This window comes from Lonchura striata, chromosome 3 (assembly GCF_050655825.1).
Source record: "Lonchura striata isolate lonStrDom1 chromosome 3, ASM5065582v1, whole genome shotgun sequence".
Classification (NCBI taxonomy): Eukaryota; Metazoa; Chordata; class Aves; order Passeriformes; family Estrildidae; genus Lonchura; species Lonchura striata.
Window position 1 is genome coordinate 60,359,120 of NC_140705.1, and position 27,679 is coordinate 60,386,798.

Below are 27,679 nucleotides of genomic sequence, written 5' to 3' on the forward strand. Positions count from 1 at the left end.
GGAAAAACAGTGCTTATCTTTCACTGTGTTTAGGAGACTTCTTTCTGCAGACTGACTGCAAAAGCATTTCTGTCAATTTGTCTTGACAGAACAAGACTCTGGATTGACTTTGTCAGGATCCTGGTTTTAATGATATACTGGTGATGATATGCTTAATGATCACCATGTAACTTCCAGCTACTGCTGTTCTGGTGTTCTGCACTCTTTGCAGGAATGCTGTAGAGATTTCTGTATAGATTAAAAGTGAAGCAAAGGATTACTGAAGGATATGGAATGTCTCTTCCATGGTGTTTGATTTTTTTTTTTTTTTTGCTAATTTGCAGAAAAAATGCCCATACACAAATTTCATTTTTCATTAGCTCTGTTATTTACCTGCTAGTCTTGCTAATTTCCATATTTGCAAAAAACCTAAAAACCCAAAAAAACCCATAACCCAAACCACAAAAACCTCAACTTTGTAGATCTGCCATAGTAACTGTGCAGTAGAATTATGTTGGAACAGTACATGTGTACAAGGCATGTCATCTGTGCTGCTGTGGAAATCGGAAGAGTTGGGTGCTGGAAGAATCTCTCTTTCCTTACTAATCCCGTTCACTGTATGCTATAGAAGTCTGATGTCATGCATTTTTTTAAATTAAAAAGGATTCTCCCAAGATGACAGTTTCTACTAAAACTAAAAGGTTCTTATGAATACGCAGTGATGATGCATGACTGGTTTAAGAAAAAAATGGCTCTTTTTTAGTCTGTATTAAAAATATCTTAAGTAGCAAAAAAATCAGTTACAGTCTTACATATTTGTGTATATTCTAACCAGTTTATGCATATGATGTATTGATATTTTTTTATTTTTTCCCAGTTTACCTATATGGGAAGTATGTTTAGAGGAGGGGACTGCTTTTTAAATCTGTGATTTGTATTTGAGTAATTTCAAATATTTTTGAGCAGTCCAATTTCAATGTTTTCTGATTAGTTTAATTTCAATGCTTTGTTAGCTTGTACAAAGCAACTTGGAATGTAGTTACTTTTTCTTTAATGGTTTTGAACCTCATATTGACCAAGGCTTTACTAAACTGTACCAGAAAAATACTTGCCTTCCAAGCCTGTGCCTGGCTTTTCTCTTGGGTCATCTGAATACCTAATTTTTTCATCCAAAAGTTTATTAGTATTTTCAAAAAAAGTTTTTGAATTGTGGGTAGGTATTAGGTTTTTGTAGTATTTTGTGGCTATCTTAAAAAGGATGAGAAGTCTCAATCAGTAATCAATATACTGTAATTTAAGATTCTTTTCATTTGTTAGCATAATGGGCCATTTATTTATGAGTTGGATTCAATAATTTTTATGAGTCCGTTCCAACTTAGGATTCTGTGATAGTTGTAAGTTCTGAGTCATTAAATTGTTAATAACTCACCAGATAAATTACAGGTTATTTCAATTTAAATTTAAAAAAAAGAAATTTGAAGGTACTAGCCTGTAAATGTAACAATTATTGTTCAATGTGTAACAGGGCGCTTTGAAGAAGAATTTATCAAAATGCGCATGGAGAGGCTGCAAGCTTGGATGACGAGAATGTGTCGCCATCCTGTTGTGTCAGAGAGTGAAGTTTTCCAGCAATTTCTCAATTTCCGAGATGAGAAGGTAGGAAATGAAATAAGGTTCACACACAGACTGAGACTGAGGAATTGCTGTCCCCCCACACTTCCCCTTCAAACCAAGAGTTTGGCGCTGTAGCCACCCCACTGTGGGCAGTAGTGCTGGGCTGGAAACTGCTGGGATTCCTAACTCAGCTGATTGATCAAAACAAGGCATAGAATTGTTCTGGTGGAATGCTACACACCATTCCCACACAGTTGTGCTCTTCAAAGTAACTTTGTTGCCTGTCTTTCAAGGGACAGTTTGTATCCTCCAGCAGAATGGGAGCATATATAAAACCCTTTTGGCTGTTGCCCTGCTCTGTTTCTGCTGGATTTGGTAATCCCTATGATCCTCTGAGTGGTGCTGCTCTGCTAACAAAAGCTAATTCATAGCAGATTTAGGTTGTGCCTGATCCTGTATTATATTTAAAAACAACCCCCTGCCCCCATCCCCATCCCTCAAAACCACAGTTTTTCCACTGAAATGGGTTGTAATAGCACTATGTTGCAGCTTTATCTGATATAAACAGTCATTTTTTTATTCACACACACTTTATTATGTTTTTTTAAAAAGAGATTTTAATATCTTCAGTAAAGGATAAATAAAGTAAGTAAATTTTAGTAAATAACGGTTTCTTTATGATTGAGCTCCAGCTCTGATACTAATTAGGAAATAAACAGAAAAACTCTGCTACTTTCTCCTCAAAATATTCATACTTTTGAATACACATAGAATTTGCTGAAAATGTAAATTTTCCAGTCTGGTCTTAAAAATTTCCAAGGTTCAAGTCTGCTGTGACTGAGGTCACAGCTGACCAGTTTTGAGTTGAACTACCAACATATTTCTAACCAGAATTATTCTGTGATCCTGTAAGTAGAGGCTTAATAACATAGTGAGTACTAGTCCTGGTGAAATGCTAGTTGGATGGTTAGTGGGGAGTTGTATAATTCTGCCAGCTAGTCAGCACTTCTTAGTTTCTTATTTATAGATGTATAAACAGAACAGATGTTGCAATACTTTTAACCACTAAGAACTTAGTATAATAATTGCATAATAGTTTCATGATCTTCTTGAGCAGCTTCTGATATGGGACTTATCCTATGTGTGGAGACAGCTGAATATAATTGTTCTTACATTGTATCTCAGTAATACACAAGAAGGGTCTGTTGACCCCAGAATTTAGATAACAAAGTTCACAAAGGAGGAGAGGGAGATCTTTGGGAAACTGTAAAAAGCTTTGGTTTCTCTGAAGATTTCATTTCTTAATGAAAGGTTTTAATTCAGGGGTGGTCTATTGATTAACAGTTCTCCTAAACATTTAATTCACTCCTTAAGCACATGCCTTTAAAGAAGGATGAGTGGTGTCAAATGTTGAGCCTCTCTTTTCTTTTCTTTTTTTTTTTTTCCTTCTTTTTAAGGAGTGGAAAACTGGAAAGAGGAAGGCAGAAAAAGATGAAACTGTAGGAGTCATGATCTTTTCTACAATGGAACCAGAAGCTCCTGACTTGGACATGGTAGAAATGTAAGGTGATTTTTTTTTTTTTTTTGTATGTGTATTATGCATCTGGGTATACAACAGATGCCGATATAATCCAAAACTCAGATACTAAATGTACGTGTATATTCATGGATTTGAAGAGGTATTCATCAAGGCAGAGCTGAAAATGTGTTTAAATAATGAGATTTTTGTATCAACCACTCCAATACTTGGTGGAACTCTATGTGATGTCTTTTTGACTTCAGTGGCTGAATGCTGATCCTAAAACAATCTATGTAAAACTAGTTGATGGGATAGAGTACTGATCCAATGGAGTTATGTTTTATATGGCTGTGGAAGTGTGTTTTGATCTTTAATATTTCAACACTTCCAAAACATGCTAAACTTACCAAGTAGTTTAGGATAATTGTAGATGGACCAATAAAAAAAACAGTTTCTGTAAAATAGTATGTAATGTACGCACAGTATGATTTGAATATCTGTAATCCATGGAAAGCTATTAAAAATGAAAAGTGATTTAAATTGTCACATTTCATTCTGGAAGTGCAAATGGATATATTTATTTTATATATGTGTATATTACATATACATGCACTTTTTAATGTATATTTTGTAGGTGATAAAATTTTGGGTTTCACAGAGTTAAAGACTGGATTTACAATCCAGCCTTTATTTCACTCCTTTAGGCTTAGAAATTTTTCTTAGAAGATGTAGTATGTATGACATGCTTTTCTTACTGTTCTGGAACACAGAAACCTGGATAATGTTTTGTGTGTACGTGTGGATAAACTGAATAGAAGTGTTTTTAGTAGCAAAGCAGTAGTGTATCTACACCCAATACAGGCTTTATGCAAGTGATGCAGTGCATGTTGAGTGGATGTAATGGCTGTGTGGCAGCAGTTCTGTACCAGCAGAAAAGCATGCACATTTTTAGGTCACTTACACTTCAACCTTGACTACTTCGCTTTAGTGGTGTGATTTCTGTATATTCCAGCAGTGTAAAAGCTGGAGGGGTGAATACGAGGGAGGATTCTCTACCCAGAGTACATACACACTCCTGGCAGAGAGTGCCCAGCATGTGGTCTGCTAAACAGTTTGTGCCCAAGCAGGGAGGGCACACCAGCCCCAAGAGAATACTCACTAGGGGGATGGGTTCCTGGGCTGGGGCTGGCAGCCTGGAGTAGTACTGGGGACCTATTTCCAAGCAGTTGCAGGGGTGGCTGTAACATCTCAGATGTCCACATGTTCTAGTGCATGGAAATGCTGTTAAAAGTGTGTGTGAGTCTTGGAAGCCATTACTCCACTTAAAACGTAGACAAAGCAGCTTGTTTAATAACTCTTAGATTCTTCAGTGTGAAGATGTTCTTTACTGAACAACTTTGCTAGTATTTTTGGAGTCCTGCACAGGTTCATAAGCATTTTCAGTGATCTTGAGACCATAAAATATGAAGCTTAGAAAATTACAGGATGTTTTGCCCCTGAGTAAAGAGAAGTAAAGCAAGAGCCTCTTAAAAAGCCCAGGTGCTGGTTTTGTGCAAATAACTGTGTGTATGGTTTCCAGCTGAGGAACAAAGTGCTGGTGGGGAAGTGGGAATCTCTAGGTTGTTGGGCCACAGCTGGAGCTGCTGTCCTGGCTCTGGGGAGTCACTCAGTGTCCCCTTGCTGTTACAGCTGTCTCATGCAGGCTTTGGCTGAGATAATTTGAAAGATCAGATGCAGTTTAAATAAATCTTGTATGAAATTATAAAATACACGTTTAGTTTTCTTCTGTAGAGTTTACAAATCACTGCTGTGTATGCAGTGCTGTGTTAATGGAAAACTCTGATAGCTGCATGCAAACATGATTTAAGAGGAATACAAAGGCACATACTAATTCAGAATTCTCCTTTTTTGCTCTCTATAATGCAACTCGGCACAATGATATTGATAATATAATATGAAAGTATGCATATATATTTCCCTAGGAGAGTTGCTATATTACTTTTTATTTGCCTATGTTAGACTTCTATCAAAATATCTGACACAGTTATTTTCTTTTTATTTTTTCATTGTTGTATGAATTTCACTATTTCTATTACACTATAATAAGAGTGCTAGTTCAGTGCCGTGTGTCTACAAGGCACTCTAACAGAGGAGGAAAAATGGAACAAATAATGCCTATATATAAAGAGGGGAATTCTGAATTCAGTGACATGGCAGAAATTTCAAGGAATGCATTTATATCTCTGATACTTTTTGAGACAGAGTTGACATTGCTTAACATTTTAGTATTACATTTAAAGTTAGCATTATGCATCTATTAAACTGCCTTTTGTTTTCGCTTTTTCAAAATGCCACAGAGAACAGAAATGTGATGCAGTGGGTAGGTTCACCAAAGCAATGGATGATGGAGTTAAAGAGCTGCTGACAGTGGGACAAGAGCACTGGAAGAGGTGTACAGGGCGTAAGTGTCCTTCTGAACTCAGCACTCATTTCTGTGGTGCTTTTCACTCTTCTTTTTTTTCAATGTATATAACTCAAGGCACATCTTTAAAGAAACTCCTAAATTATCATGGGAATTGTATGGCATTCTGGCTATTTTAAGTCGCAGAGTATAAATTGTGCAAGTTTTTTGTTAGTATGTTTGATGTGGGGCTTTTTGTTGGGTTGATTGGGGTTTTTTCTTTATTTCAGAAATATTTGTTCCCTGCCCATAGGTTTAAAAATACTTAAAGTTAAATAATTCTAGTGATGCAGCTGAAGCCCTTGTTGGACCTGTTCTCATATATTGCTCATTTATTTGAATTTTAGTGACATGGGCAAAATAGACCTGTTTATTTGATGAAATTATATTTTCAAATAATTGCATCTTATTAACCACTTATTTAGGATCCTTGCATGCTAGGAGGAGTGATTTAAAGATGAAATGAGTTTAAGAGAAAAAGAAAAGAAAAACCAACTTGATTCTAACTTAATCTTTAGCCCAATTCTTTTTTTTTTTCCTATCTTGTCTCTTCCTTCCCACAGATATTTAGGGTTGCAGAACTTCACACCAAGTCCCTATGACTCTGCCTGGGCTCTAATTTCCTAGTCCACAGCAGTGTTCAGTGTTTGTGGCCACCACAAGGCAGCTTTTGAAAGGAAGCAGGTACTACAGCTGAGGATCATAATAAGAAACACTTCAGGGCAGGCTGTAGTGTCTGGCAACCAAAGACCTATCACATAAATCTCCTTGAACCACCTTAATTTTTTTTTACTCTCCTTTTAACTCCCACACAAAACCCCAAAATGTTGTCCCCAGAACGTGAAGTATATCTCCTGAGTTAAGTTTTTACCTCTTACTAATCAAACACTACAGCTGAATATTTGGGGCTGACCATAGAGAATGGGTAGTGTAGAAGCTCCTTCTCTCTTGGAAGTGATTACATTAGACTTTTGTATCTATAGGATGTTAACTTTAAATTATTTACATTTCTCAACTCTGAATGAGTTTTCTTCTACACACTACTGACCCTCCTGCTGGACAAAAATAGTCTAACACATGACAGAGCACTAACATGTTACAGATCTTGCTTCACAAGCAAATTATACTGAGGGGAAAGTGGAGAACAGGGGAAGGAATAAGTTTCCTCAGATGAGGCTAGAAAAACAGCATTGCTTTGCAGTTACAGAAGCAATGATAAAACCAAGGGCTGGCTGTGACTTGTGCTTACACTAGAAATTCAGTATTTTTTTATGCTAAGTTTAGTGTTCCTTAACTTACAACACTAGTGCTTTGGGTACTGAATGACTCTTTTAATACTTACAACTATTAATTCATTAGCATAGATACAGCAATACAATTTGTGTTTTTTAAAATCTTAAAATTCAATTTTTTTTAAAAAAACTTTTAATTTTCCAGACATTCATACTGAATACAAAAAAAGAGACTGGTAAACTGGAACATGCAAAATTTTAGTAGTCTCTTAGGTTTTAAATTCCCTGTCAGCTCTAGACTTGACTCTTAATCGGAAGTAGTTTTGGCACTTCCTGAGCAATAGTTACATGCCTTCCATTCAGTGAGATTTAAAATAATTGATAGTGGAAACTTCTTAAATACCCATGAAAAGAAACCAAAGCGTCTTCCCTAAAGTTTCCACTGGAGATTGAATATCTGGAGATTTAGAGTGTAATGGCTGATAACAGAACTCTAGTTTTCTAAATTGTATTCATAGTGTAAGACAGACCAGTTAGCATATACAGTCTGACTTGTGGAGAAGAGCTTGATCAAAGATAATTAATAAAATCAGGTGGTTGGGGTGGGATGATGATTAGGGGGTTTTGTGGTGGTTTTTTATACCACACAAAGATGTTCTTCTGTAGAAATACTGTGGGATGCCAGAACAGCTAAAAAACTTCTATTTGCCTGGGCAGTATACCCTCTGAATACAAATATTTGATAACAAAACTCATATCTACTTGGAGTTTTGTTCTTCTAGCATAGGCAGCGTATAAAAAATTGCTTTTGCTTTTTAGGCCTCTGGAGTGGTGCTGCTCAAAGTGTTAATAATGAATGCACTCATAAATCACAGCTGATTGATGTAATTGTGATGGAGTAATTTATGCATGCATGTTCAATAAATAGATTATAAAAAACCAATTTTATTATTTAGATACTTGCATAATTTTTATACCTAGATAATATTGGTTTCTAGTGCCTTTAAATATAAAATTCATTAATTGAGGTGAGTTTAGGTATTATGGCTCTGTATAATTATCTCCTCTCTTAAAATATTAATGAGATCTATTCTCAATATCACACTGCAGCACTTCCCCCTCTTCCTTCCCCCATGAGGGGGAGGAGAAAAAAATCTCACTGTATACATAGGAGGTCTGAGATAGAAATGCAATGAGACTTATTATTTTTTTAATAGCATTCACACACTGTTTCCCTAACTGTTTGTACCTTTTAAGAATCCAGACTGCAATTGCTTTATCCAGTTTTGGAACATGTGTAGCAGGGGATGGGGTAAAGAATATGATTGTAAATGTGTCACTAGGGAAAATGTAAAATCTAGTTGTTTTTGACATCTGCTTCACCAAGTTTTGGAAATGCTGCAGATTTAGTCTCACTTACCCATGTTGGTTTTTTGCTTTTGTTTCCCCTCTTTTCCTCATCCTTTTCCCACTTTCAGCACTACCCAAGGAATACCAGAAGATAGGAAAAGCATTGCAGAGCCTGGCACTGGTCTTTAGCACTAGTGGATACCAAGGTATTTCTATAGTTTCATTTGTACTTTGCTTAAAAAGAGGTATTTTAATTACATCATGCCACATTTTTTTTTTTCTGAAGATGTTAATGCTTTCCTCTTTAAGATTTAGATGTCAAACATGGTTCTGAAAAAAAATCTGAAACCTTTCTTTTGTGTATGTTATGGGGTTTTTATTTTCTAGTCTGCAATAATCTTGTTTTCTCTCACTGTACAATCCTGTGGTGGGTTGGTGATGGTGGAAGAGTTTAGTTTGGTCTCTTAATATATAATCTGGTGACTGACCTAACCAACCAAACATGCTGTAGCATTTTTGTGGTATCAAAGGGAAAGGAGAGAAAATGGGGCCTTGAAAATAGCTGTCACAGAACTATTGTGCGACTTCATGATACAACTACTCCACATGGTGATGGAGAATTTACTACAATGTTTTATAATCCATTATGTAGGCTGGAGGGTTGGCTACTGTAGCTTTTTCTTGTCCTTCACCTTTGCTTCTCCTTCAAGAGCCCTGAAAAAGAGCATGTCATGTTAGGTATTAAAGTTGTGGGAGGGAAAAGGAGATCATAAATTGCTCAAAGTTTTCCTAAAATATCATCTTAAACCAAATTTAAAATATGTTAAGTGCTATTGAAGTTTTCCAGACAACTGGAAAATATTTCTTCATATAGAGGGTGTCTGCTGAGTCAGTTTTCCCCGAGAGTCTCCTTTCAAAGGTGTCTGAGGTTTTGGTTTTTTTTCTTTCTATACTTGATAGCAAAATTACTGTGTTCTAAAACCTTAAATGCTATAGCATAGAAGCTTCCTGAAATGTTTCCTTAGAAAAAATCTTAGAAATTTTAGTTGACCAGTACGTACTCTGACTATTCATTTATCTCTTGGTTTAAAATCTTAAAACATTTTGCCCCATAAATGATGTACTAAAATGCAACCTTTTGAAACATAGATTCTCTGCTGCTGGAAGTATTGGAAATAGGCACTGTCCCCATAGCTTCTTCTCATCTGTGTCCTGTACTTCAACAGGACGACTGCCTAGATAGAATTGAGCATAGCATATTGCCTAAAAAGTCACTTTTGGATGTGAAAATGAAATAGGGGATTTGCATGATTATGTATTCTTAGCATGGGTTAGAAAACTGTAAATCCTGCCTGGATAAAATCTGTAGCAAGAAGTCTTTGGAAAGGACTGAAAATTGATTGGGGTCTAGCACATTCTTTTGCCAGGGTAAAGGAAAACAGTATGTCATAAAATTGCAGATCAGCCTTAGAAAGGAGAGTTTTGATTTGATTTCCAGCATCTTTGAATGGTATGAAAAAATTGATCCTATGATAGTTTGGGAACAAGACAAGTATGTCTCTCTGCTTTCTGCCCAGTCATAGCTTGACATATCTTGTTGAGACAAATACCCTTCCTACAGATGCCTTTGTCTTGATTCCACGTTTTGCTCTGTTCAATAACTTGTGCCCTTATATTATTTCCAAATTAATAATAGATGGGATTCTTTTATTTTAATTTGAGTTCCCAGGAAGAGAGAGCAAGTAAGATGCAGATGTGGCTTTAAATGGCTTAATCACTGCTTGTCTCAGTCTATCTTGCCTGCTGCTTATGTATGGATTCTCATGATCATTCCATCAGGTACAGATCTGTGGATTAAACAGACTCTCTGCAAGAGATGTAAGCACCTGGATTTAAACTGATAGGGCACAGCTTTCCAGATCTCAGTATATAAAAGACATTGCTTCCAATGAAGAAGTAGTAGCTAGGATGAGTATGATGTATAATTTTTCTGGACTGTCAGTAAATAGGAATGGCTCATTCAGCCATGCTTAAGGACACTGTTCAGTTTCTGCTGGGAGATGAATCTCTTCATCCTTGTTTTTTTTTTATTTGGTTGGGTTGGTTTTTTATATTTTTTGTAATACTAGTGTTCTGAAAGTTTAAGTATATAGGCCTCTGATGATTGCAATGACTGATTTGATGACAAAAACATTTCTAGCTACTGGTAGCTGACTTCTGACATACTGCATTTACTGTTAGTTGGTTCATTTGCATAGTTAGGATAGGATGTGTCTTTTTGCCTGTACCACTTTCATCAGTGATGCCTGCTTGCTCTGCAAAGCTTTGTGTAGTGATGTCTACTGCCTTCTCTCCTAATTTCTAGCCTAAAATATTTAAGGTTTCACCAGGCAAGATACACTTGTTAATCTGACTCATTCTAGCTCCTTCTCATGGTACAGTGCTAGTGTGTGTTAGGGAATATTTGCAGAGGCAAGGGTACCTTTAAAATTATTAAGGACACACTGAGAGATTCTGATTTAACTTGGCTATGGGCTTATGTATTGTCCAGTTGGTTCTAAGAATGTGCACTTTGCAAACATGATCCTGGTCCAAAAATGCATATTGGACAGTACCAGAACATGCCTGGAAGTATCCTGCAGCCTGGCAATATGTTGCCTATGTTACTGTGTCACAGGATGCTCTAAGGTTAACACAGCCCCAAATAGCATGGCTTCTTTTGCGGCACCAAATCTGGAGGAGTCTTTCTCCTATATTAAGAAAATGTGAATGACTGGTATGCCATTCAACCATAGTAAGATCTCCTAATCCTACATCACCCCTCAGGAATTCTGTTAGGCAGTTACACGCAAGTTTTGCTATCCTGTCAGCTAGCAACAGGCAAATCCTGCTTTACAAGCTGCTTGTGTGCTGAATATATCAGTCTGAGGTGTACTTATCAAGCAAAGCTTTGCTGCTAGTATTTGCTGCTAGTAAACCAAACTTTGTGATTTTCCCTACTGAATTATATTAAAATGTACTTTTAAAAGAAAACAAAATTATTTCTTGACAAAAAAAATTCATCTGTTCCAGTCAAGACTTGGAGTATTAGTTCCCCCAATATGTCTGGTGTATTCCTTCTGAAATGATTATCACTGGCATTTACCAAGCAGTTGAACTACTAAGAGATGTTCTATTAAACATCTCCAAAAGGCTCCTCAATAGTTTTACTTCTTTCTTCATCTCCTTATGACAATGTGCAGCCTGTAAATCAATGAAAATATCTATTTCTTCTTCTGGTTGGGTTGAAATATCTGTGGAATATTACTGGCCATTTTAACTGCTCTTTTTATAGCTACCTTCAGTCAATGCTTATAGGCCCTCTCTGTTTCTTCTGGGGATATACGTACTCAACACCAACATAATTTTGTTATAAATGTCAGCAACATTTGGGGCTTCTGCTATTCCGTTGATTAAAGAATCCCTGACATCCTGATATATCCTTGCACTGGGACCCAACTCAGCTTTCACAGACTGAGTTAAAAAGGCAATTTCCAGCTTTACATTTGTTCAGAAGCTGAGAATACTGAAAATTAAAGATGATTGGTTTTGAGAGGGTTTGTCTAGATCCTTTGAACCTCTATGAAGGTTCTTTGAGTGACTACAGAAGTTTTGTTGTTCAACTTAAATATACATACATACTCTTCCTCCTTTTTTTTTTTTTTAATCTAGGAGTCAGTTGCCTAAGCAGCAGTTACTTCAAGGTTACTTCTGAGCAGATAAATGAATTCCGAAATACTGAAAATACTTAAGCCTTAAGCCAGAAATAGTAAAATTGATCACCCTCCATTTTTTAAAATTGTTTAAGATGTGAAGAAAGGTAAAGATATGTTATGAATTGTGTACCTCGTGAGTCTCACACTAGGAATTAGTGTTGGTTTTATTTTTATTTTATCCTAACAGGCCAAAATAGGAGAAAAATAATGTTTTGTTTAGCAGTGTTTTTATTACTGGACTGATTAGTTCTTAGGATTGGTCACTTTGCCTCACAGCTTTTTGACTTTATGAAACCAATGTAATGGAAAGTAGGAATCGATTGATAGAACTGAAGCAACATTCAGTCATTACCTTGTTTCCTTTAGGACATGCTAAAATGAAGGAATCCTAGATAATAAATCTCTGATGTAAATTAGACCATACGTTGTAGTAAAATAAGATACTTTAATGCTCAGATTAATCATTAATGAAATCTATGGTACTTTTCAATTAAGTCACTGATTAATATCTATAGAATAAAATCAAAAAGTTGATAAGACTAACCACTGCCTGATAGCAAGACATGTCTGAAAGTATAAGAAAATTCTTTTTTCTTAAACTGAAGTTTGACATCTGCAAACTATACCTTCGCCTTTCTACTCTCTACCTCAATTTGCTTTCTGTACTGTTGACTTCGTGCTTTGGACAAGCTAACATGGATGGGAAGGTGAAGTGGCATGAAACTTACAAGAATGTAAGGCTTGTTTCCATCTTTGTCCCATGTAGCCTGTCCTGTTAGTAATACAGTGTTTTGAGTGCTTGTGGTGTTGTCTAGCTTAGGAATTATAGTGATGTCTGTATTGTTAAGCATAGATTGCAGGGCCCTTTGATCTGTTTCATATGAAGATGAAAGTTAGAAACTCACTCTGAAAACCAGTGATTTTGACAGAACTTGAAAATATTATCTAAGAGTTCCCTAAAGGATCAGAAGTCTTGTTGTCAAGGAAAAAAGTTACTTGAGCCTCCTTTTGCTTCTCTGACCTTTGAACAGTTATGGTCCAGGACTGTCAGAGAGCTCAGGACTAGTAGCACATCAGCTTTGTCAGTCCATCTTTTGTAGCCCTCCTCATTCTTCCTTCCTTTCCATCCTGATAAATTTCCTGTTGCCCCATGTGGAGGAATACCTGTGTACTTAAACTGCATACAATTATTAAATGTGGAAGTAAGTAGTGCTAGTACTGTGGTAGAACATTTATTTTCTACAAGACCTTCAGTTTTCCTCCGTTCATGTATTTTTTTTAATTCTTTATTTCTGCTGGTTATAAAGGGATGGCTAGCCATTTGTTATTAGGCTATTTTATACATTTGCCTTGAATCAAGGCAAGTTTCTTGTTGTAATTGACTTACTGTAATTAGCACACTGATGTTTACTTCTAGGAGAATCTGATCTCAATGGAGCAATAACAGAAGCAGGGAAAACTTACGAAGAAATTGCCAGTCTTGTAGCAGATCAGGTAGGAATATTATGAATGCAATGGTGTAGTGTGTACAAACATATAAGCTATTTGGATTATTTCTGACTTTTCTTTTTTCCTCTTCAATTAAAACATAGCTGCTAGTGCTATAGACCAATTAAGTTGCTGTTAACACTTTTAACTACATTTTCATCTTCTTTTCTACTCAGTGTCATCTCAGGGGGAATGTGATGAGAGGGCAAACAGGACAAACAGAGATGTGATTTCTATTGGTCAGAAAGCCCACTTTCTGGTTTCTAAAGTAGTAAAATGATTGTTTGGTCTTTAAACATGTTCATTTTTTTATGTCTGTGAACTGTCTTCATTACTGACACAAAAGAATGATATTTAATCAAGGAAAGAGTTTCTGCCTTCCCTCTTCATTCCCCACATGTCTACAGGATCCAGATTTTGCTGTTGTTCCATGTGGGGGAATACCTGTGTACTGAACCTGCTTCACTGCCTTGACATGCAGTTGCCTGCTTGAGTAAAAGTCTGGCTTAAATAAACCTTGATTGGTATTGGAAACACAATTTGATGTTTAAAATTGATGTTTAGCATGTTATACTTAAAGTCTCCAAAATGCAGATCCTCTTTATCTCAAAGTTGAGTCTGAAATTTCTTAAAACATCTTTCTACATTGACAACTAAGGAGATGCACCTGTGCATGTACATGTTTGTATATGTAATGAGAGACTGTACTGGAAGCTCTTCTTGGGTGAAAAGGCAAAACCCCATCATTTCACAAGCTAGTGTTAAATGAAACAAAGAACATAGGCATCTGCACAATGGTGCTCAGTGACTTGTTCTAAAAAGCTTATATTTTTTAAAAAACCCTTTTCATCTATGAAAAACTTGCATAAACAGTTAATATTTTGTTTTGGGTTTTCTCAATTGTTTCATTCCCTTTTTTCCCCTTTGCCCTTTTGTGGCATCATAGTTTCTTTTCTGTGATGTTAATTTGCCACAGGTACATTTACTTACACTTATGCTTTGTTTATTAGCCAAAGAAAGATCTCCACTTTTTGATGGAAACAAATCATGAATATAAGGGATTTCTTGGTTGCTTCCCTGACATCATAGCAGCACATAAGGTATGTCAAGGGCCTTTCTTTTTAAGGGCTAGTCAGTGGGGACAGCAGCAAAAGTGGTATGGCACCCTGCATTTGTGCAGCAGCCTGGCCCCTGCTGCTGAAACACTGTAAGTTTCTGTGACACTGGTGTGTTGATTTTTAAAATGAAAAGTACTTAGAGGGAAGAAAAACTAGAAATTCTTTCAAGGATATCACGACATTCTGCTACAGTAGAGCAGTAGAAGGTTCATGATTTTCTTCAGGTTGACTTCATGTCCCAGTGGGGTGAATAGCAGTAGTGTAAATTTGTAATATTTGAGCCTTATGTGATAGTTGATCATAAAACCATATGAGTATTGTAGGAAAACTTATGTTCACTTGCGTGGCTGGCTTGCTGATATGTGATAAATAGTATTGCACTGCATTGAAGTTTCTTTAATATCAAGAACCAGACACCAGAGCTAAACTCTCATATTTCTGGGGAAAAAAAACCCGAACAAAATACCAGCAACAAAACCCAACCATTTTGCTTTCTGTAGTACAAAATCTATGGTGTGTAGTTTTGGATAGTCTTCCTTTTTTTTTTTTGGTCATAGATTTTTTCTTACAATCATGTGTTTGCTGCAATGTATTTAAGGAAACAAAATATTGTGAAGTATTAAAACAAGTGCACAAATATGTGGGGTTAGGATTTTTGATCACTTGAAGTATTAAATGTATAAAACAAGAATATTAGAATATACTTCTGAGAGCAACAAAGATGAAAGCATATCAGATTTGTGTATTCTTTCTTCAGGACATTTGCAGTCCCTCATCCCACAGAATCATTGGGGGAAAATATCATAAAAGGAGAAGAAATGTTTTTAAAACTTGAAACATAGGCCTACTGCCAAGAGACATGTAAATAGATTCTCTTGCATGTTTTTTGGCACAAATGCATTGTGTAGGAGAGGCATATCTTTTTATGCTTGTAACTTGTGTGACTCGAGGGTTTTCCTGAATCAATGGCTATACATTGCAATGAGTTGTAATCTCTTGAAAAACAGTGTTATGTTGCCTTCTCTTGTAAAATGTACAAAGATGGTTATACGAGCTTTTGAATGTCAGTTATGTTGGTCATCTGCAATTTGTAGCTTGGTCCATTTGTCCTTTTTGTATATATCCTTGTGTATTATTGCCTGTACCAAACACAATTTGCTGATAATTCTGATCATGCCTGTGTTTGTTTGCAAGGACTCTTGGAATCAATAAAATGAAATAACAACCTTTGGATGAAAATGTGAGAAGGCAGAATCGATCATTTTGCGTACATACGTGTACTGAATGCAAACTCAAAATGTAGCTAGTGGCATTTTAGATTACTATGAACACCCCTAAGTTGACTGCTCTTTTAATCTTTCTGCATTTTGTTTCTACAGGGAGCAATAGAAAGAGTGAAGGAAAGTGACAAGTTAGTTGCAACCAGTAAAATAACACCACAAGACAAACAGAACATGGTGAAACGTGTGAGCACCATGGCTTATGCACTACAAGGTAAACCAAATTTTGAGCTAAATGGCAGTGTTGTAGACTTCTGGAGGACTTCTGTGTTTTTCTAAATTGCAGTTATTTTTGCATCTCCTTTTTTTTTAAATCTCACATTGCTGTTGCAAAAGACACATATTTTGAAAATGCAGTTTAAAAACCCCAAAAGAAATTCCCCAGGCTGATACTTTGTTTTGGAAGTGATAATATCTCAGATTAAAAACATGGACCCTGGTGCACAAAGCAGGTCATCATTAGCAGAAGTGTTTTTCTGACTTTTAGTTTAATCAGACATAATACATCTCCCAGCTGAGATTCATGGTTTTTTTTGATAAGATCTTTATATCCTGGATGTGTTTTGAATGATCTTTTTCCTCTTTAGGTTAGAGGTGTTTTAAATAGAAGGTGTAGCACACCGCACTAGAAAAATTGGCAAAGTGAGGAGTCAGGGCTCAGTCCTGCAGGATATCAAGCCATTAAGTGCACCCTGTTACTGACTTGAATAAGATTACTGAGGGGGTTGCATCATTTTTAGATGATTTAAAGCTAAGAGTACTTGATATGTTATGTGATGAAGTCAGAGCAGCACACAAAATTGATTTTAAAAGCAACCAAGAAAACTCCCCATCTCCTTCCTCTTAGTCACAGTGATGCAAGAGGATTGTGTTTTATGTGTGGTAATTGTGGAAGAGACGTCTAGGATGACTTTTACAATGTAGCATTTTTTTTCTCCCTCCATTGACATACCAAAACATATTTAACAACTTCTTTCAGCCATAAGCTGTGATCTGAGAAGAGATGTAGAAATTGGTGTAAGGTGTTACAAATTCAGTAATGCTGTTTCTCAAGTATCTATTGAAACAGCGTAAGTCAAGAAGGAGTCACACATTACTGGTTGTATCTTTTTTGTTCTTTTTTGTTGAGCTAAGTATTTACAGTTGTGGCTTACATCTTGATAGCTATACCCTTAGAAATCTGAATGTCCAAGCCAAAATTCTGTTTGAAACCCTTCAGGAAGGAACAATTACCACAGTAGAAGAAAATCCTGATTGTATTTTTTATCGAATCTTTGTGCACCTGAGTATTGCAATACAAGAACCTGGCTTTGTCCAGGAAGTTCCCAAGTTGGTGTGTAATTGACGCGCTACCAATCTGACAAACAGTTCCACTATAACTTGGGTGCTGCAGGCAGAACAGGTTGTGGAAGCATGAGAACAGTCCTCCCCTGCTGGTAGGGCTGGACACTGAGCTTGCTGCAGAGTAACTAACTTGAACTGAGTGAAACTGTTCCTAATTATAAATGCTTCTGTTAAATAATTTGTCTCCTGGGTCTGATTGCAGCTGAGATGAATCACTTCCACAGTAACCGGATCTATGACTACAACAGCGTCATTCGTCTCTATTTGGAGCAGCAGGCACAGTTCTATGAAACGGTAAGGGACAGGGCTTCAGCACTGTTTGCTTGGCATGTACTCTGCTGCTACTTTTACAGGAAATACAGGGTTTAATCCATGCTCCCACAGAGCAGATATCTGAAGAATTGAACAAAAACTTGTAAAAGGAATTGAAAGAACCCTGAAAACTGACGGAGTGAGTTAAAATAATATTTTCCTATAGATACTGTCCTAGGTACATGATTGTTACAATAAACCCATTAGAACTAAGAACCACTGTTCAGAAACCACATTGTTGATAGCTTGATTTTTTTTCTTCCCCTCAAATGCCAGTATTAGGGTTACAAAGAATTGTAGTTCTCTGATTTAGTTCAAGCAAGGCCTGCTGCACTGAACAGAACAATGAAACATTTCAACAAAACTTTCCTCCCATAGGATGGGAGTGAGAATGGAAGCTTTTGTTATTTAAAGTCTGATGTATACAAGTGTGGGGCAGGAGGGACAGGAATGTTTCAGGTGACATTAAATATTTTAAATCTGAGCACTCTCTCTACCACTGTAATTCTCATTTAACAGTGTTCTAATGCATGTATCCTTTGTGATTTTTAAAAATAAACCAAGAACAAAACTTCTAATATGATATCCTGGTAAAACCATTTGAGTTTGAATGTGTTGCAGCCTGACTTTTATCACTAAAAGGAGTCTCATAAGTAACTGGTGCCCCTTCACAGCTATAAAAATTGCCAGTGTAGCTTCAGAGTTATCTTTAGTGGGTGATAACTGTAGGTCCCCCATCAGGTCACTTTGCTTACTTTGCTTGACACATCTGGTGGGGTTAGGCATAGGTTGCCCCTTACCATCATTCAGCCTCTTGTCCAGTCTATTTCAATCCTTCTTGGTTGCAGCCTCACCAGTTTTCTTCTATCAATGCTTTCTCCCCCAGTAAGTGTTCACATGTGGGGTCATGGCTACCATGAGAACTGTGGGGAGTGCACAGTGCATCTGTTTTGATATTTCAGCCTTGCTTCAGCAGGGAGGTGGGCTTCCTGGAAAATCTGTTCCTGTAGCTCTCTGGTGCAGTGCAGTGCTAGACAGGCAGAATAACAGCCCTGTTTTCTCCAAAACAACTGGAGCAGTGAAAGTACCAAATTAACAAGGCATAAAGTGTATATATGAGAAGTCGTTACCATGGAATATTTTGAGAGTCCTGCATACACAAAATCTGAAGTAATGCCTGCAGTTTTTCATCACATGAAGGAACACCTAATTTCTTAGCCTGAAATCATATTTCTGCACAGTGTAAAGTGACTACATATTAAATATCTTCTGTTTCTTTGTTTCAGATTGCACAGAAGCTGAGGCAGGCACTCAGCCGCTTTCCTGTGATGTAGAGAATAAGAAGTATTCAACAATATAGAACAACTCCAAAGTGCTTTTCTGATGTGGGGGCAATGCTAATAAAAAGTTATTAGCCTTTGCAAAAAAAAAACAAAACCCAAAAAACCCCAAACCAACAAGAATCAGTTGCAAAAAAAAGTATTATTTCAAATTTTACTTTATTGACCTAAGTCATACAATAAGGCTTTTCTGTCTTGAAGGCTCTCCCATTTGTTTTATCATTATTTAAATTAAAACAGCTGTGTAATGCTGTCAGTTATAGGGATCTAAATTATCAAACTGATATGTTGCCATGGACTTCACAAAGACTTGTTTGTCAGATGTTCTTCCAAAAATTGTGGATCCACACCAGAGCGATGCATTTGTAGCTTTTTTTCTAAATGGGAAAGCAGACAAACTTAAGAAGTTGACCTAATACTCATTATATTCAGTTGAGCTCTCCAGCAATTCAGTAACCAGGAGGAATTATATTCATGTATGTTTCTGGCACATGGTTGTGATAATCTCCTGAATGAATGCTTTGTTCTTAAGTTTTTCTTCCCATATGCAGCCATGGCATCCTGCTCTCAGTATGACTTCTGGTAAATATAAATCATTCTTCCCTCTCTTCTTTTTCCTTCTAACTAAATCTAGTTCTTGTGGCGCATCACCTCAGAGCTTATGTCAGGCTCACTTTTTCACTATGCACTGTGTAAGAAGACAAAGTCCAAACAAGGAACGAGCCATTCAGGAAAGTGTGAAAAATAGTTTTCCATACCAGCACTTTGACACCCCCAATGTCATGCCATAAGGCACTGATGTTTCTCAGTGCTGTACAGGGCCAGCTTCCCCTCTGACAGTTTGTAGTGTTTCAGCAGAGGGGACAATGCCACATCTAACCCCAACTAGTAGACATCCCCAAATTCCAATTAAGCTCAGGTCTTCATGTAGTAGTAGGGCGTGCTATTGGTTCAGGTTAACTTTTTGTTGCCTTCTAATGCAAACTCAAAGGCAACAAAAGTACTGAATAACATCATTAGTTATTACACAAACTCTGTTCTTTGAGCATCATCTTTTATCAAGTGACTCAGTATCCTCCTCCATACTACTGAAATACCATTTGAGGCCTTGGCTTTTCACAGAATCAAACCAAAAAAAGTCACCATCAACTGTGATCACAATGGGCACCAAGTACAGTAATTAATTTCTTGCCATAAGCAAGCAGGAAAGCCAAAACGCAGTTTCTACTAGAATGTGCCTAGAAAATAAATATTTTAGTTTAAAAAAAAGGCATTTTACCAATAAGCCATTCTAAGTGACGGGTACAGTCTGCCAGTTCAATAGTTGCCTTACTCTGTTTTGCATTGGTGTTACATTTCTGTGCTAGAAGGAAAATCTGGGTCTGCCTGAATAACCTGAAACCAAACCAAACCAGACTAAGCCTAAGTCTAGATGCTTCTCAGTGTCATGAGTTTTGTTCACCTTTTATAAACCTTGTCTTTTTCTTCTCCCAATTTTAGTTTGCTTCCAAAATTCCATAGTGCAGTGTTGTTTGATACAGCCATTTAAATATGTACAAATTGTAAAGAATGTGTATAAATGTTTTACACCAAATGTAAGATCTGCTTGCATGTAGAAGCAGCTTATATAATAAATTGTTACAATGTGTACAGTAAATTCTGAAATCACTTTTTCAAGCCAGCATTTTTTTAGCATTTGTATATTCACTTTTTGGTAATGAAATCTCTTTGTAACAGACTCTTCATTTGGGAGGAGGAAGGGGGTTCTTTTTACCAATCCTTAAATAGCTCCATATGCACTAAAGTTGAAAGCTCTTTATCTTGAATAGATTGTTTTGGAATCTTAAGTGTAAGCTCTGCATTCCCAGTGTAGGGAAGGCTATGACAGTAGCAACTGTGTCAGATGCAACATTTTGGCAAAAAAAAAACCAACCAAACAAACAAAAAAAAAAAAAAACGCAAAAAACCCGAAAACAACAAACTGTTTAAAGATTTCTAGTACAATGAAGTTAAACTGATAATAAATATTTATGTATATCCACCAGACTATTTTATCTTTTATTTTTTTTTAATCATCATGTTGGTTTTTAACAGGTTGAATGCAGTATTAGGCAAATCCTGCAGGTAGCTTTTCACCAGCTTACACGGGCCAGCTCAGGAATGAGGAAGCATCCATGTGTCTTCCATAAAGCAGGCATCCCAACTGGATGGTATAATACTGCTAGTGACTGCAAACCAGAAAAGGCTATGCATATGTTGTAAGCTTTCTTTATTCAGGTCAGTCCAGCTCATGGTTGATGGAACCCTCCTGACTGCAAATAAGTAGTAGAGCACAGTGCTACTCTGTATTCCTGGCTTTGTGTCAGCATGGTGTTTACCCAGAATAGAAATTTGATTGTCTTTGATACTTGTTTTTTAAATTAGACATGAATAGTGACATCATTTAATAGTATGAGTTGGGAGAAACAGAAAATGTACACACTAAAGATGTAGTCATAAAACAGAAATAGCAAGTTAGTGCAAGGCTTGAGCAGTGCTATCCTGTGTTTTGTTTGTCATTGCTGAATAATTAGTGTCTGCAGCATCAACAAGTCTTACTACTGTTTCCTGGCTTATGTTTTCCTTCCAGGGAGAGCCAAACACTGGCATTAGCCCAGTGACTTCATAAAAGACATCAACTGCCCAAGCTGTTTGGTTTAACTTTATACATTAATTGCATATTCTGTTACTGCAACTACATCCATTTTTTAAAAATAAAAATATAGCTGTACAGAGAGGAAGGATACCTGCATTTCTTGTTGGCAGTCTAACATGATATTAGACTGCAGCAGCAGACTCTGTGACAGGGTGTGGTTTTGGAGGTGTACTGTTGACTGCAATTAGAGAGTTCTTCAATAAGACCTAACTTCATGTGAGTCTGGAAATTTTTACACTCTTGAGCAATTTCTGTTTTCTATGACAAGATAATTGAGAAAGTTCTACCATAACATATGTTGATTTCTCTCAGTGTTCCGATGGTCAGGATGACCCCAAGAGATCGTAGAGTCTATGTTCCCTAGTCCGATGCAGTCAAAGAAGGAGCCTGGAATGCGTCCAGTTGTGCTTTCAAGGTTGTTTATTTTTTCTTATCTATAACATTCTTTCTCTGACCTGCTGAGGTATATCCAGAAAGGAAGCCATGGCCATCTACCCCCAAGCCTTGAGCGGCTCCCACCTTATATACTCAAAACTACGTGAGTATGTTTACAATTTATTTGCCAATTCCCATCACCTATGTTAGACCGTGAATCTCAAACTAATAGCAAAGTGCCACCATCACACCAAGTCGTGGAGGACAAGACAAAGGAGAAGGCTAGGACGCACCCAAGTTCCTCCATCTTGTACTGACTTGAACCCCATTGTAAAAATCCCAAAATTCAACTTTTCCACCCTGTGTTGGTTCAAATATCACACTACTAAAACCCTTGTGACTTGTAATTCCTCATACAAAATTGACAGCTTTTTCCACAGGCTAAAATTGAAGCCACAGCTGTTTTTGACTTCTTGCCAAGGTCTCCAAGACCCCTGCCAGGGTCTTGAGACAGCCAGGACAGCCAGAGGGGATGTCCTGGACTCTGATAAACATACACTCAATTCTGTAAATCCGAATTAAGTAATACATCAATTTTACTGTTACCAAAATTAGACTAGTTCAGGCTCTTAGAAGGAATTCAGACTAACAGACTTGTAAGGGCAACTCTCGCAAAGGAAAAGCTGCAGCTCTTGTACTGTGGCTGAGTTTGACATACACCAGACACTGCCAGTCTGGACTGGCCAAAATTACTCCCTCCACAGCCTCAGGAAGTGCAATTCAGCAGCAAGGAAAGCGTTCACTAGGCAAGTGTCCTGCCACTACTGCTTCTGCCTTTTGTAGGGCTTCCCATGAAGACGTGTGCATGCACCAGGCAGAGGCTGCTTAGTTGGCAAGGGGCAAGGGGGTCTTTGGTGAGTGGTTTTTTTCACGTACTTTCCTGTAACTCTTCCGCACCTAAGGTAACCACTTGAGCAGAAAAAAACCTCTTTTCCTGTCTAAACAGCCCTAACAAAAACAACCTTATAGAATTAGAAATATATTGGTTGGCTGGTGACCAATCCACCCATTCTGTCACGTGGCAATGTCAGTTACACCCATGCTGTTTTAAAGAACATCTGAGTCACAGCTTGGATTAGCTGGTTTTTCCCTTTTTTTTTTCCCTCCGGCTCTTTGCACTTGAGTTGTGACTCTGAGATTTTGCAGTATCTTTAGGATACTGAATTTAAACTGGCTTAATTTCTTTGTCCTATAAAGAATGTGTTTGCCTATTTTTAATCTTCTGGGCCTTTTAATCTTTCCTGATTGGCCAGATTTTTTTAAACTATCCTAAATTTTTTGTGTTCCTTCTGATTCCAGCTAGTATTCTTACTGCCTTCCTGCTGAACTTTCTGAATTCTAGGTTCTTCTCATTTACAGATTTAAAAACTGATTGCTTCACAATAGGATTTATTAGTTTCTTTGAACTGATGCTGTCTATCTGAAGCCATCTTTCTCATTTTTACTAAATATTGTTCTTCCCTTATTCTAACCTGTGCCTGTATTCCGTTAAAATACATTTTTGTATGTCACAGACTTCTGTCAGGGCTGAAGCAAGACTGCATGTAATACTTATTATTTTCTGTTAGCAACAGACTTCTGCTACCCTTTTATACCTACCATCTTCAACAACTATTAATTTTTTAAGTAAATTTGCTAATAAACTTGTCATAGCACACATTTGTCAGTTCAAGGTCACTTTTAATTCACATTGCCTTCTGTTGCAATTAAATCTCAGTAGATCTCAATCTAAAATTGTTACTTTTCAGTGGTTTTTAGTTTTGTGAAATGTCATTCCCAAAAACTCCAAATATTTGATTAACTGTTTTCCTAAAAAGTATGTATTTCTAAAGATGTAATTAAGTTGCTAGCTCCAAGAGGTTAGAGGTTATCTTAGAAGAATAACAAACAAAAGGATTTAAAAAATAACAGAAAATATAGAAAGATTGTGGGACTTTTTAAAAAGCAGTTTTAAGTGATTTGCTTTATTTTGAATTGTATTTTAGTTATTTGACTTTAGTTATTGACCTGTCCCTATTAAATTGCTTGTCAGAGCATTCCATCACACCCACCTGTGTGATTATGTGATGCCTCAATGACTAATGAGTTTGATCACTCACAGGAGACACAAAAATAGTGGGACAGCAGACTGAAGTTTATAGAATGAGGATTGTAAATAACATGCTCTCTTCCTTTTGATAGCAAAGGAGAGGATAAAGGGGTTGAAAACAGGGCAATAATAAATTGGCAGACAACACAAGCCTTTTATTTGTGACCCATTTATAACAGTATATTGAAGAAAACCAGTCTGTTTAAAGAAAGAAAACAAAAACAGTTGTGGATGAAACTGGATACTAAATATAACAGTACTTCCAATGGCAAAGCTAAATATCAGCCTTCATTTAATCTGTAATTATATCAATATTTAGGTTTGTTAAGGTCCTAGCTGTTGTATTCTATAGCCCTTGGTATAACGAGTAGTAGCAGTTTCTAGGACTATGAATTATTTGGAATAGTAATTATGTAAAATAATTTGCAAATAATATTACCATTTCAGATACAGTTCAAGAAACACAAATTCTTTGTAATATATGTAAATCTAGATAGAAGTTGATCTCTTAATCCTATTAAATGAAAAGATAAATGTATCACTTTCATCATGTTCAGTTTTCTGCTTCGTATTTTGGAGGAAGAGTATCTCCCTGTTCCCATATGATCCTTGTGCATTGCCTGCTCATCAAGACCTTTTTGGACCCATCAAAATTTATTGCACTTCTGACATACATTGCACTACATTCACTTTGTTGGCATCTCTGAGACCCTGTATCTGCTGTAGGGCAGGAGAGGGTCATTGCTGGTATGTTCTTGCCATTTTATAAGACTCTTGTGAGAGCTTTGGTAAGCACAGCACCCCCTTCAATACTATCAGCACTCACAGCAGTACTACAAATCTGAAATAAACACTGACATTTCTTAAAGTCCCTTAAAATTCTTATATGAGAATCCAAACCTTGTGTTTGGTTGGGGTTTTTAAATATGTCACTATAATGTCCAATGACAAGCTGGAAACAAAGTCCAAAATGAGAGTGATGCTGTTTATCCAAACTTCATCTATCTATATTTTATTATCTTTATTATCTTTAATCAAATTCCAAGCTAAACACAGAATCTTGTCACGTTTAGTGTATCCAGTAACTCATCAAGTTAACTCTTGGAAAAGGAAAAGCTGCCTCAAAAGTAAGGGCCAAACAGGGGTGAGGGTCATTTTTCTAACTGTTTACTAGTTTTGACTAATTGAGTCATATTTTTAAGCTCAGTAAAGATTTTGTTTAAAAATTCAATGGCTGGGATGAAAACTTAAACATAGCATCTGTTGCAATATAGTAGGAAAATATAAACCAGGCTGCTTGCTGCTGGGATGGATTTGCTGAGCTTGACACACTGCCCCAGAAGATTCCCATCTGACTGCACTCACCAGGACTGCACCATTCCAGACTGGTTATGCCAGCAGAGAAAACCAAGGAATAAGAAAACTCTTCATGTTTCTTTCCTGTTTAAGTAGTGACATTTTTCTACTTGGCTACAATTTGGATCTACCAAATTTAAAGCAAGGACTTTTTTCCAAACCTCTGGGAAGGAGGTAGGTCTAGAACACTTCTTCCCTACTTTGAGCATGTTTATGCTTTATTTTATTAATGTTTTGTTGCTCTTTGGCAATAGATAAACCTTACTGGGATACCAACTTGTGCCAGTCTATCTGCTATTTACAACCACAGTCTTAATACTTGGTGGAAAGGAAACAACATCCAAAGAAAAACCAAAAAAAAAAAACCAAAAAAACCCCAATGCAACTGTTAATGAAAGTCTTCTCAATTTAAACCAAATTCACAATCAGTAAGAGGATGTTGCTATCCCCAGACTGCTATACTACAAAAGAAGTCTGCAGGATGGCTGCAGGATTTGGGATCTATTGGAATGTGCTGTAAAATTATCACTGAAAAAGGGCAACTTGCAGGGACTGCAGTGGTTTCACAGGGGATTGAGGGGCTGCTCCTAGAGTAAGAGTGGAGTTCAGGAAAGTTGTTTGTAGGTGCTGTCTGGCACAGCTCCCCTCTGAGTAAGGAGTTCATACTGTAATTATCTAGTGTTAGAATCTAATAAAAACGACTAGTGGTCTTAAGCCATTTTTAAATAGTGAAATATAACAGCCCTTCCTGAAGGGGATTTTTTGTTCCATGGAAAAAAACCCAAACCCAACCCACATTGTATTGGGTGTTCACAAGGGAGCTCGAGCAGACACGTGCAGCTAGGCCCTGGGCTGTTTCTCACTGCTGCAGAGCCAGAGAACAGGAATCAGCTCAGGTCCACTGCTGAACCCTGGCTGGGTCTGGGTGTGTGTGTGGCACACAGGTCTGGTGATGAACTCTGCAGCAAGGAGAACGACAGGACAGATGTGCACTGTCACTGTCTGGTTCTGGCTCAGGCCCAGGATGCAGTGACATCTCAGCTGACCCTCTGCAGACAGCTAAGATCTTACAAAACAAAGTGGATCTGCTTTTTGCTTTGCCAAAGAGGCTGTGCTAGACAGCTGCTGGTCTTGAGGGCAGAGAGGAGGTGTTGAGTTTGAGTGTAGCTGACTTCTGGCATGGTAAGGAAACATTCTGAGAAATCTGTCTCATGATACCTTCGATTTTTCTCCTATGGGACTCCAGCCACCACTAAGTTAAACTCAATGGCCAGCATTAGGCTACTAGTTCAAGTGCAGATAAACAAAAAGTAATGTAATCACCCTTATCAGCATGCATAGATGTGCCTCTTAAAGCAACAGGTTGTTTAAAAGTAGTCATAAAGACTTCTCTGCAATATGTTGTATCCTGACTCATCCACTTAGTGCAGCAACTTCTAGAATTAAACTGAGATTAGTTAATCTGAATTCCCAGAGGCATTTTTAAACTCACAGAACTTCTCTGCTTTTATTCAGGCAAACTATGAACTCTCTGCATCAGTTGTTTCCATGTGGAAAGGATCTGCACTGGTTCTGGCCCTTCCATGTAGTTTGCAATAAATCTCTAAGACCTAACCAAGTCTATTTCAAATTTCTGAAATAAGTAAAAAGAGAATTCTGCTGAACTTCCATGAAAATATGCAGGGAACTTTATTCAACATAGCTACTCTGTAAGAGCAGTGCAGGAAATCTGTCACTGCACCCACCTTTTTAAAAGACGGGAAGTAATTGCAATAGCTCTAGGTGTCAGGGTCACTAATTACAGAATCTAACCATCAGTGGACCAACTGGGCAAAAAGCATCAGAGAATGAAACGGGGAGTGACCCAGAAGAGGAAGGGTTATGGGAGGGCAGCAAGAAAGGCAATCCGAAGAGCTACTGATGTAGAGGTAACAATAACAGCAGCAAACACATTGCACACTGTAGTGAATTGTAGTGGACAGGGTTTGTGACAGAAGAATGGCTCTTACTCTTGGCTTCAGAGGGATGACATAAACTGGCTTTCTCCCAAATCCACAGTTTTACTGAGCTTTTCCAGCCACACCCACTTAAGGTCTTTCCTCTATATGCCCCCTCCCTGCCAAACTGCTGATATTATTTTGGCCCACTCTGTGCCCACCCTTTCCCATGCACCAGCATTCCTGGGTAACTGGTACTACTGGGGTGCCTGTAATGGTGGCTGAAAGTAAAGAAATGTCCTAGGAATTGAGCACAGACTACACAGAAAGCTGGTTTCTCACCTCCCTTTCACCCAGGAAAACTTTTGAGACAAA

The 27,679-nt window shown here is 37.3% G+C and overlaps 1 protein-coding gene across 4 annotated transcripts in view; it reads left to right on the plus strand.

Moving 5' to 3' along the window:
* SNX9 (sorting nexin 9) overlaps window positions 1-20,838 on the plus strand; it is an 81,548-nt gene extending 60,710 nt beyond the window's left edge. For all 4 annotated transcript variants that reach the window (XM_085575262.1, XM_085575261.1, XM_021532100.4 and 1 more), the window contains 9 exons: window positions 1,505-1,635; window positions 3,051-3,154; window positions 5,470-5,573; window positions 8,284-8,361; window positions 13,328-13,404; window positions 14,409-14,498; window positions 15,896-16,010; window positions 17,343-17,434; window positions 18,739-20,838. In XM_085575262.1, the coding sequence (XP_085431388.1) occupies window positions 1,505-1,635; window positions 3,051-3,154; window positions 5,470-5,573; window positions 8,284-8,361; window positions 13,328-13,404; window positions 14,409-14,498; window positions 15,896-16,010; window positions 17,343-17,434; window positions 18,739-18,786 (839 nt within the window). In that variant the 3' untranslated portion in view covers window positions 18,787-20,838. The remainder of the gene's footprint in view (window positions 1-1,504; window positions 1,636-3,050; window positions 3,155-5,469; window positions 5,574-8,283; window positions 8,362-13,327; window positions 13,405-14,408; window positions 14,499-15,895; window positions 16,011-17,342; window positions 17,435-18,738) is intronic.
* Window positions 20,839-27,679: the final 6,841 nt, after the last annotated feature.